A 12,072-nucleotide genomic window follows, 5' to 3' on the forward strand; every position below is an offset into this window, starting at 1 on the left:
TGACAGGAAAAAAAATGCTAAAATTTGCATATAGTTTGTGCCATTTTAAATTGCGCAGGTTTTGAGTAAAGTGTGGAAGGGTTGGAACCTCTTGGCTGTTTATTGCTGTGTTCTTCTTGCAGAGATTTATCCTCACTTCCTGTCCAGTGAAAGCTGCCACCAGGATGTAAGAGGAAATAATTACAGGGGAACAGGCAGCAATAAAAATCTTTAGAGGTTGTAATTTTTCCTAAAGCTCCAAAATTAAACATTTGGCTGCTATTCCACTACATAAAAAGTTGCTTACACTAAATAAGTGACTTGCATTATTTAACAGGAAAACAAAGATATTTTGTAGCTCTTACTAAACTGAGCTGCTGAATTATGGTTGCAGTATTTTTTATTTTTTTTGCTGTATCTGGCTCTAGATTACCCGCTGAGATTTGCTTCAAAGTATGTGGATAGTTCAGTGACAGCAAGTGTTCCCATGGAGACCGTTATAAAAAAATTGCACATGGCAATTTGACAGAGCGATTAAACTTTCTATTCCATTCTGTGTCAGCATCACAAAAAAAGTCGAAGACCTAAAATTGAATTTTCGATCAACCACGTGGAGATGGGATAGAAATTAAGCAGGAAGTGACTGACCACATAGAAATGTAAAAGAGTGACCGCAGAAAAGACTTAGGCCCCTTTCACATAGGCGGACCGTTCAGATCCGCCTGTCAGTTTTTTGGCAGATCTAAACGGTCCCCCCATGCATCTCTATGAGGCATCGGATGTCAGCGGAGACATGTCCGCTGACATCCGATCCGTCAAATCTGGACGGATGGAAACCCTATTTTCCATCCGTCCAGCGGATTGGATCGGATGAGAATGGACCGACGGTCTGTTCCCATCCGATTCCCCCATAGAGATGCATGGGGACCTGACAGCTGTGTCTTCGCACACAGCGCGGAGAACAACTGTCATCCTTCTGCTCAGCGGGGGATCGGCGGATCGATCCCCCGCTGAGATAAACGGACTGTGTGAAAGGGGCCTTAAGTGGTCCATCAAGTCTGCTCCATTTTTTATATATTTTTTTTTTTTTTGAGCATAGATCTATGCTTGTTTCAAGCATGTTTAAATTCACATACTGTTGACTGACTCACTACAGGTGGTCCCCAGGTTACAAACAAGAGAGGGTCTAAAGGTTTGTTCTTAAGTCGAATTTCTAAGTCGGAACAGGTACATTTTTTTAAGTTTAGCTCCAGCCAAAAAAAAATCATTTTTAAGTTTTTTGGATAGCATAGAGAAGGGTTAACACTCCTGTACCATTTGTTTTGTGGTCTGTACCCCTGTTCGGAAGATTTCACCTCATTTCTGTCCCTATGACAACTGAATTTTGAAAACTTTCGGTTGTTGTGGAAAAAAGGATTAGTGATAACTTCAGTGGATACATCTTTTTCCCCTGAGAACTCTTACAGGACTGAATTTCCCTTCCTGTTTGAAACCCGGGGACTGCCTGTACCTCTGCTGGATGTTTGTTCCGAGCATCAACTAGGCTTTTGCTAAAAATTCTTCCTCAAATTCAGTTTCATCACAGGCTGCATCAGCAATTATGGTTGTCCTCAAAGGGATAGCTGTATCTTTAAGACTGTGTACAGAGTGCAGAGTTTGGGGGAGCGCGGCATTCGGAATGCAGAGTTCAGGAGTGCGCGAAGTACAGAGTTCAGGATTAAATTCTCACTCTGACAGTGCGCGACATATAGAGTTCAGGAGTGTGCGGCGTACGGAGTGCTGGGTTCAGGGCCGGTGCTAGACTATTTTACGCCCTAGGCAAGAACAGCTACTTGCGCCCCCCCGCCCCCAAAAAAATAAAAAGGGAAGGGGTTAAAAACTCCTCTGTCATACCCAGTGACCCTAATCTGATGGCTCCTCTATGTTATGCTGTCATACCCAGTGACTCCCATATTCCTCCATGTCACACCTGGGGACCCTAATGTCCCTCTATGCCACACCAAAGGACCCCGATGTTCCTCCATGTCATACCCAGAGACCCTGATGTTTTTCCATGTCACACCTGGGGCCCCTGATGTTCCTCCATGTCACACCTGGGGACCTCAGTCCCCCATGGCACTCCCAGGGACTCCAATTCCTCATTGCACACCTGGTGACCCCGAAACCCTGTTACACCCGGTGACCCGTATCCCCCATGGCACACTTGGTGACCCTGATTCCCTTTTTACACCAGGGAACCTCCATGTCACACCCAGGGACCCTGATCCCCTGTTCTGGGGACACTCACTGGGCGGTATGAAGAGAGTGGCCCGCACTCTGCCCTCCTTCACCGTGATCCTGCTGATTCCTTCTTCTAAGATGCTCCTCTTCTGGACCACGGTGCTCACCACAGCTCCAACCGGCTCCTGGTGAAGGGAGAAGCAGCAGTCCGAGAACTCTGCACGTCCCTAATCCCAAACCTCCTCAGACCATTTCGGTGCCTCTTCGTTTCTGCTCCAGTAAAGGTGCCACCCTTCAGTGCCAAGCTTGGGGTCAGGTTCAGCTCTCCTCCGCTCCCTGCTTAATACCGACCCAGGGAAATGAACGGCTGCCCACCAGCTCAGTGCAGAGAGTCACTTCCTGCCCAGGGTTTACACCATTCAGCTCCAGCCAAAGAGGATCATCATGCAGGCAGCACTCCTGTGGGCTCCCTTCCTACCTCTTGCCCCCCCCCCCTCAACAGTGGTGGAAAGCCAGGGCCTGGTAGTTCAGCCACTGCCCCAGACACCTGGCATCTTCCTCTGTCCATTCTTCCTCCCCCACTGCCGCCCCCTCCCTTCAGCTCACAAGGATCATTCATGATGGACAGAGAGTGCCAACTCATGGCGGCGCTCCTAGGTTGCAATGCGCCCTAGGCGGCTGCCTAATTTGCCTAGTGGAAGCACCGGCCCTGGCTGGGTTCAGGGGTGTGCTATGTGCAGTGTGCAGCCCCAGCGCCCCCCTTCCCAAAGCCACCTAGCAGCTCTACTCTCTCCTCCCTGGCCAAGCTCTAGTACTAGAACCTCCCTTTGTAGGTGGCTCTACTCTAGTAGCAGCGTGTTCAACTCCTAATTACCATATATTCAGCTCTAATACCTCCCTGTGTAGGCGGCTCTGCCTTGCCTTTCAGGGAGATCGTTCTCTCTCTTTTGCTCCGATTCTGGAGATCTGTCCCCGCCGTGAATATGTGCAGGGATCTGTTAGATCCAGGAGCCGCTGAGAACAAGGCTGTCCCTTATAAACACAGAAGGGTTCTGTGTTTACAAGTGATAGCGGAAATAGGAGCAGCGTGTGAGAGCCAGAGGTGGAGGAATGGAGTTCCGGCTGCAAAACTGGGTGTAAGAGCCACATGACAAGGCCTGGCCAGTTGTATTCGACCCGTGGGGCTTGTGTTTGACATATGTGTTCAAAGGTTGTTCTTGAACTTTCCTCCCATTAGTTTGAGGTCATGTCCCCATGTTCTTGATCTTCATTTTATATTTAAAATTCTGCCGTCCTGATCCTAATTCACACTGTTAATGTAAATAAAGGTTCCAGTCATGTCCCTCCTTTCCTGTACAGATTACGTTCCTGCAGTCTCTCCTGATATGTTTTATCCCTCAGACTTTTACCAACTTTGGAAAAAATTCAATTTTTTTCCCCCATTTTAATTCCACTTCACTTTGATCTTTTAAAGGTTCATTAAAGTGATCAATGTAATGCTCAGTTTAAGCTTCTCCAGAATTGCATTCATTGTGGTTAATGAAGTTGGTGGGCGACAGATTGCTTGGTTTCTGGTGATCTTATTTGCAATTCCCAGTGGCTCAAATGTTTCTTAAAGACGAACCACAGAAATTACAAAAAATACAAAAAAATCACCTTCTCACCCTGCAGGGGTTGAACACTTTGTAATTCTAGGAAGGAGTGGAAAGGGGTGTAATATTTGCTTTACTGCTCACTCTGGCAGGCTTTGGTGCTCTCTCCCACTCTAGCTTGTGAGTGGTTCCTCCGTGTCCTTATGTTTAATGTTGATCCTGGATTGTACTTGATGATGTCACTGTGTGACCACAGCCCAGAGCACCTTATAGAAAAGGCCTATTCAGTTAGGACCGGTTGCACGGATGGAGGGAGCCAAGCAAGAAGGAGGGGGGGGGGGACCCACTGCAAGGGAGGGTTTATTTTTATTTTCTTGTGGTAATTCCCAATGTTTGAAATTGCCAAGTGTATGGCCAGCTTTAAGAAAACACAGATTTCTTCTTGCAAGTATTGCTCTTGACCCATGTTTACTTAGAGTACAGTTGGGCTGACAGGTTTTATAGTGATGGGTGGGTCTGCTATGTTGTCTCCCTAGATCTGTCTACACTTCGATGTCAATGTTGTTTTGGTGTGCTCCACCTAGAACAGAAGTTTCTTTTGAGTTCTACTTTTAACATTAGAAAACAGGAAAAATAGAAAAACAAAGGCATTCTTGATGCTAAACGTCTTCCTTTTATTTACAGGTGCTTCCTCAGATTACTGTAAATGATGGAGGACCACATGGAGCTGGAGTGCTGGGTAATGATCTTCTGCTTTGTACATTCAGACTGAGCGCCATCAACATGTTCTCTACTGGGACAGACAATTTCAGCTTTATTTTTCCTCCTCCTGTGGTATAGATGTCTACATACAATTATTACAAAATGATAAAGATTTTCCGGTAGACTAAGGTTGGCCATACATAAATTGGAATTTCATCCAGTTCCTGAAATTTTAGCTGTTGATGGGCCCCGCTGACACCCTCAACAAACTTCAATAAGGAATTCAAAGGAGCCAGGCAGAAAATAGTCAATCAATCAGGGACTGTGGCCAATCGGCTACAGTCACTGTTCAGGTGTTCTGACAGCCACGGTTGCCAGCTGTCAAAATACAATAACTTGGCAGCTTTTTATTGTGGTTGGGAGAATCTAAGTATAAAAAGTGAATACACGCCTAAGTGAACATGTCCAAATTGGGTCCAATTAGCCATTTTCCCTCCCCGGTGTCATGTGAATCGTTGGTTTTAAAAGGTCTCAGGTGTGAATGGGGAGCAGGTGTGTTAAATTTGGTGCTATCGCTCTCACTCTCTCATACTGGTCACTGGAAGTTCAACATGGCACCTCATGGCAAAGAACCCCCTGAGGATCTGAAAAAAAAAATTGTTGCTCTACATAAAGATGGCCTAGGCTATAAGAAGATTGCCAAGACCCTGAAACTGAGCTGCAGCACAGTGGCCAAGACCATACAGCGGTTAAACAGGACAAGTTCCACTCAGAACAGGTCTCGCCATGGTCGACCAAAGAAGTTGAGTGCACGTGCTCAGCGTCATATCCAGAGGTTGTCTTTGGGAAATAGAGGTATGAGTGCTGCCAGCATTGCTGCAGAGGTGGAAGGGGTGGGGAGTCAGCTTGTGAGTGCTCAGACCATACGCCGCACACTACATCAAATTGGTCTGCATGGCTTTCATCCCAGAATGAAGCCTCTTCTAAAGATGATGCACAAGAAAGCCTGCAGTTTGCTGAAGACAAGCAAAATAAGGACATGGATTACTGAAACGATGTCCTGTGGTGTGATGAGACCAAGATAAACTTATTTGGTTCAGATGGTGTCGGGCATGTGTGGCGGCAACCAGGTGAGGAGTACAAAGACAAGAGTGTCCTGCCTACAGTCAAGCATGGTGGTGGGAGTGTCATGGTCCAGCACTGGGGAGCTACAGTTTATTGAGGAAACCATGAATGCCAACATGTACTGTGACATACTGAAGCAAAGCATGATCCCCTCCCTTCAGAGACTGGGCCTCAGGGCAGTATTTCAAATTGATAATGACCCCAAACACGCCTCCAAGATGACCATTGCCTTGGCAAAGAAGCTAAGGGTAAAGCTGATGGACTGGCCAAGCATGTCTCCAGACCTAAACCCTATTAAGCATCTGTAGGGCACCCTCAAATGGATGGTGGAGGAGCGCAAGGTCTCTAACATCCACCAACATTGTGATGTCATCATGGAGGAATGGAAGAGGACTCCAGTGGCAACCTGTGAAGCTCTTGTGTACTCGATGCCCAAGAGGGTTAAGGCAGTACTGGGTAGCAATGGTGGCCACACAAAATATTGACATTTTGGGCCCAATGTGGACATTTCCACATAGGGGTGTACTTACTTTTGTTGCCAGCGGTTTAGAAATTAATGGCTGTGTCTTGAGTTATTTTGAGGGGACAGCAAATTTACACTGTTATACAAGCTGTACACTTACTACTTTACATTGTAGCAAAGTGTAATTTCTTCAGTGTTGTTGTATAAAAAGGTATAATAAAATATTTTTAAAAATGTGAGGGTGGTACTCCCTTTTGTGAGATACTATAAATCCAGCTTAAGGCTGAGAAACAGGTCTGGTTTAAAAAAAATAAATAAAAAAATTGGCCCAGTTGACTTGATCTATTTTTATAGTCTGGGTCCCCATTCAGTTTTTCCCAGAATCCTCAGGAGCGACATTCATGTACAAGACCACCCCTAAACTGTGACATATCCTTGTTTGGTCGAAAATCTGTGTACCTACAAAAAACATGTCCTATGTTGTGGTCAATCCCAACAGGAACCCCTGGGTACACAGTGCTCCTTTTGTTGCAGTGTTCTGTGATGTTCCAGAATGATGGTGCTACTTTGTATTCCATGGTGCCACCCCTCAATCAATGCTTTAAGTACACAAACTAATATGGGTATCCTGGGTTTTTTTTTTTGGCCTTTCATTAGAATAACTAGTCATCCTTGTTACTGGGCTAAAACCGTCTGTCCCTATCTCCCATTTGCCTTCCCCCTTTTTCACACTGATAAATTCACTCTGGTGGAGAATACAAGGGATTGTGCTGATGCTCATTGTTCTGCTATTGTCACCGAACTGTCAGGAAACCAGCTGCTGCTGAAGTACACATAGACAGAAAGAGGCTTACAGGCAATCCGCAGCACTGAGATGCCAAAAAAGAAAGAAAGATGACAGTTGCTTGATGCACGGTGCTATGATAAACTGAGTCTCATATAGTCGGGGGTTATATCAGCCTTTCTCAACCCCAGAAGAACCCCCAAAAAAAAAATTCAGGTCTCAGAGAGCCCTTGCTAAAATTAATTTATTGGAGGTCAATGGCAAAAACACTCATTGTATTAGTGGTCAGTATTGGGAACGCAACCCTTACAGTGGTGATCAGAATGCCACCCCTTAAGACAGCTAAAAAGATTATTGGTGTCATACCGCTGGCTCTTTCAAGTGTTGTTGAATTCTAAACTATCCAGGTATCATCAAAAGGTCCACGGGCGGAATCCGGTGCGCCAGGCCTTGTTATGTGGCCTTCGAACCCAGTTTTGCAGCCGGAACATGCCGTAACTCTATAACGCCACCTCCGACTTTCACTCTCCGCTCCTCGCTATCACAGCTTTGCTCAATGGCTCCTGGATCTAACCGATTCTGAATGTGCTCAAAGCGGGGACAGATCTCCAGAGGGAGAGCGAATGATCTCACTGTAAGGCGCGCCACCTACACAGGGAGGTACTTGAGCCAGGTCAGGGGGTTGGGATTGCACACCCTGCACTCTGTACACAGCACACCCCTGAACTCTGCACTCTATACGTGGTGCACCCCTAAACCCTGCACTTTGTACACAGTGCACCCCCTGAACTCTGCACTCTGTGCATAGCACACGCCTATAATTTGTACTCTGTACATAGTGCAGAGTTTAAGGGTGTACTCTGTATATAACGCACCCCTTAACTCTGCACTCTGTACATAGCGCACTCCTAAACCCTGTATTCTGTACACAGCGCATCCCTGAACCTTGTACTCTGTAGATAGCGTAATCCTGAACTCTGCATTCTGTACGTAACACAACGCAGGTACAACAGTCCTTTGAAGACAACCATACTGCTGATGCAGCCCGCAATAAAATTGAGTTTGACACCCTTGCCATAGAACATCTGGAGGAACCCTAGCTGAGAATTGCTTTAACTGATCGACTGTTGGCGAACCTGGTCTTCAGTTTGTTTAGTTCTCTCTTATTATTAAATTTGTCACCTCTATCAATAGTGGTGCACCGAAATTTCGGCCGAAAATGGGCTTATTCCATTTCGTCTGAAAATGGGTTAAATGATGGGCGCAGAGCAGGTTTCAAAAGACCCGCCTCCCGGTGATGTCACTACTACTACGATGAGCATGAATGAACTAACACACTGGGCTAGCGGCCGCTAATAGCTGTAACTAAGTGAGCGCTTCACTTCCCTATCAGGCGGGTATCTCCGCTGACAGGGAAGTGAAGGGCTCACTTAATTATAGCTATTAGCGGCCGCTCGGCCGCCTGCCCAGTGTGTTAGTTCATTCATGTACATTGTAGTAGTAGTGACATCACCGGGAGGCGGGCCGCCGGCCAGAGGCGCGTCTTTTGAAAGGAAGGACACAGGAGGACCCGAGAGTAAGGAGATTGCATCATTGGGATGCGGAGGGACGCTGAGGTGGGGGGGGGGCACTGAGGCGGGGGGGGGGCACTGAGGCGGGGGGGGGGGCACTGAGGCGGGGGGGGGGGGGGCGCTGAGGCAGGGGGGGGGGGCGCTGAGGCGAGGTTACCGATGGTATTAGTATTATGCAGCATGAGGGGGTTAATGTATTGCCACTGCTGGTCACTGATGCATTGGTGACCGACCAGTGGCAGTTTATTAACCCCTTTGTGCTGCATTAGTGCAACCAGTATCAGTGCAGCCAGTGTTAATTAACACTGATACTGGTTGCACTAATGCAGCACAAAGGGGTTAATTAACTGCCACAGGTCGGTCACTAATGCATCAGTGACCAGCAGTGGCAATACATTAACCCCCTCATGCTGCATAATACAAATACCATTGGTAATTAAATTAACCACTTGCCAACCGTCACAGTACATATACTGTGACAGGGTGGCAGCGACAGGTGTAGGTTGCTGCCTGTTTTTGGTGTATGTCCCTCTTCTATTTATTTTAAAATCATTTGGGGGGAAAAAAGTCCTTTTCGGTTTCTATTTTCGGCCAAGGGCATCCTGCATTTTCGGTTTTGGCCCAGAATTTTCATTTCGGTGCATCCCTATCTATCAATATAATAATATATAATTGCTTGTAAAACGGCATTGATTGAAGCTGAGGCACGCAATTTCAGGTCAGATATTTTCTGACATCATCACCTTTCAGGCATCAGGCATACCAGCCCAGGTCTAAAAGTGGCAGTCTGACAAAAGATGTTGCTTTCCAAGAAAGATGTGACATTTCTAGGTCTTTGTAGAACTTTCTGATTACTAAATGATCTCAATGTGCCTTGCAGGCATTCACCTGGAAGGTCCATACATTAGCTTGGAGAAGAAGGGAGCCCACCCAGAGCAATGTCTACGGTCGTACAGTGAGAGAGGATTCTCAGACGTTATGGACACCTACAGAACCTTGGATGGGGTCAGCATTTTGACCCTGGCTCCAGAAATGGAAAGGAGTAAAGAGGTGATCGAGGAACTGGTGAATCGTGGAATATGTGTCTCCCTGGGTAGATATATACTATTAGTAAATGCTGTTATTATTGGTTTCTCTGTTTCTCTGTTTTGGATAATGTGGGCTAAGGTTTGCATCCACCCACCCTCTGACTATTAGGTCGGCTATATATTTCAACAGCCTGTGAACCCACTAATATATTCCTGTGGAGAATAAAAAGATATGTAAACCCAACATTTCATATTCCTGTTATGTGCCTGCTGCTGCTCTGCTGCTGTGATCTAGGGAGTGTGTCAAAGTATGTTAGCCTTCCTGTATACTCTTTACATGTAATGAATACATTTTCTATACGGATTTGGAGTTGCTGGCTCACTTACTGGATTTGCTTGCTCACTTGTTGTCTGGAGAACATCAGAGCCAGGGCACCCATCTGTGGATCCTATTTATGAACTTTATTCAGAGGTTCCCCTGTTCAGAGCGCTCTATCTGTTGTCTATCTGATGTGCCTGCTGTACCATGTACTTGTATGGCAAAGTTCTCTTTGTATTGCTTCCTTTGTGTGAAATCCCTGATGTTCCTGTCAATCGCTATGCTTTTCTATAAAAAAAACTGACCACACTAGGCAAGAGAGCACGGTGTGGTCAGTTTCCTGGCTAAGGGCTAATCCAATGATCAGGCTTGTACTGACACTCCCCCCCCTCACCCCACCCCTTCACAGCCATTTACTGGGAAGATTATTGTGCTGCTGATTCTCTTCCCTTAGCTCTTAAGCTGGGTTTACATATGTGCCAATAGGATGCAGTTTTCACATGCGAGTGTGACTGGCTCTCAATGGAGCTGGTTCACACAGGTCCAGGGCGGCCGCAATGCAGATTCCAAAAGGGTCCTGTGTGTGTTTGGGTCAGGTTCATGTGCGAATACAGGCAAAAACTCAGACCTGAATCGCACCTGAACCGGTGAATGGAAACGCATCGGACCCCAGGCTGGAACCCGTGTCCACACATATGTGAACCCGGCCTTATGCAGCTGAGAACAGTGGATATGTGACCAATTATAAAAAAGGTATGTATATCGTTTTTTCATATATGTTTTTTTTATATGTATACACAAGTGTTTCATTTTTATTTTAAACTGAATGGGTTGTTTTACAAGATGAGGGTTTACGTATACTTTACCTAAATGCATTATTTCTTTGTTAGTGGATCCTCCATAGGAATACAGAGCAGACATTCAGTGGTCACAGCAGCTTGGATGAAAAGCCATGCTCGGCTTGCTACTGCTATGCCACAATGGGTATGAGATCTCTGGGTCCTGGATAATAGTAGCACCCTATTTAAAGATCAAACCCTGCCCCAACCCACCCAAAAGTTAGTAATCTGCTTTAAAGTAGAACTGTGGCCAAATTATGGACATTGAAATATTTACAAATTAACAAGAAGTAAATACACTTTAAAACAAGACCTCGCTGACCTCTGTAGATGCAGGCTCTGTGGAGTAATTCATCCTCAAGATTTGCACCTGAAGCTTCTCCGTATCATTTTCTCACACAGCCCCACTGCAAGGGATCATTTCGATCATTTGCCGAGGGTTGTGCTTTAAATAAAGATGGAGCTGCTTGCATTTGTGCCCTTTATATCTGCCTGGAGTTCGGCTTTGTCTCCCAGATGTAGGTGAGAAGAATTGTTTGAGAGAAATGTTGGTGATGTGTGTCCTTTATCCTCAGGTCACTCGGTGGCTAATTTATCTCAGGCCGAAGATGCTGTGAATCAAGGTGCTTCGTTTATTACTCATCTCTTCAATGCCATGCTGCCAGTAAGTCCAAGTTTCCTGCCTGTGGTGTCTCTAAATGGCTGAAGGTGCATTTCTAGGATTTAAAGCTTCATTTTTCAGTTAGATCTTTGATTTAAGAATGGACTACAGGAATTTATGGGTAATATTCTATATTTGATATCTAGAAAATCTGTTTTTATTTTTTTGACGGATGAATGTTGGCCTTGACAGAGGATTGTGTAAGGTTTAAAGCGGAGTGCCAGCGTTTTTTTTTTTTATAACCCCCATATTTGCACAAAGTCCGATATCAATTGGCATTAGTAGGTAATTAACTTTTTAAAATATTATGTATTTTAAAAAAACATACTTTGCTGACACCCCCCGAGCGTGCTTCCATCTTCACTGTGGGCAGCTGAAGTCCACTGGTATCTTGTTCCAGAATACGACGGGGAAGTGTTTTTTTTGGCACAAACACAATCTGAGGCTTTTCTTGGTAGGAAGTTCCACTGATCCGCTCTCTCCTGGAGCTGGCGTGTGCTCCAAATACCGGAAGCCACGTGACCAAATGTATCCACCGGGAAATCCACTTCAACGCGTTTTGCCGCTGATGACGTTTTCAGGAAACAGAGCTCTACTGCCTGTAAACTGATGTCAGATGCGCAATTCTGCCGATTGCGACAAATTGCGAGCAGCAGGGTCAATAAGAAGACTGCCTGTCAAGGAAGATGTTTTTCTGTCGCTGGCCCAAATGCTGCTTCTCAGTCACTAGCGATGGGAGCGATATCTTGCTGCCTCAGCTAGCGAGGGAGCGATTCCATAAGGACAGAG

General features: G+C 45.8%; 1 protein-coding gene across 1 annotated transcript in view; it reads left to right on the forward strand.

The window, feature by feature from the left end:
- The window catches only part of AMDHD2 (amidohydrolase domain containing 2), a 38,450-nt gene that overhangs the window by 13,692 nt on the left and 12,686 nt on the right, over window positions 1–12,072 (forward strand). The window contains exons 4-6 of the mRNA XM_082260564.1: window positions 4,476–4,530; window positions 9,317–9,529; window positions 11,198–11,286. Coding sequence (XP_082116690.1) covers window positions 4,476–4,530; window positions 9,317–9,529; window positions 11,198–11,286 — 357 coding nt within the window. The remainder of the gene's footprint in view (window positions 1–4,475; window positions 4,531–9,316; window positions 9,530–11,197; window positions 11,287–12,072) is intronic.

This window comes from Pelophylax lessonae, assembly GCF_965119305.1.
Source record: "Pelophylax lessonae genome assembly, chromosome: 6".
Classification (NCBI taxonomy): Eukaryota; Metazoa; Chordata; class Amphibia; order Anura; family Ranidae; genus Pelophylax; species Pelophylax lessonae.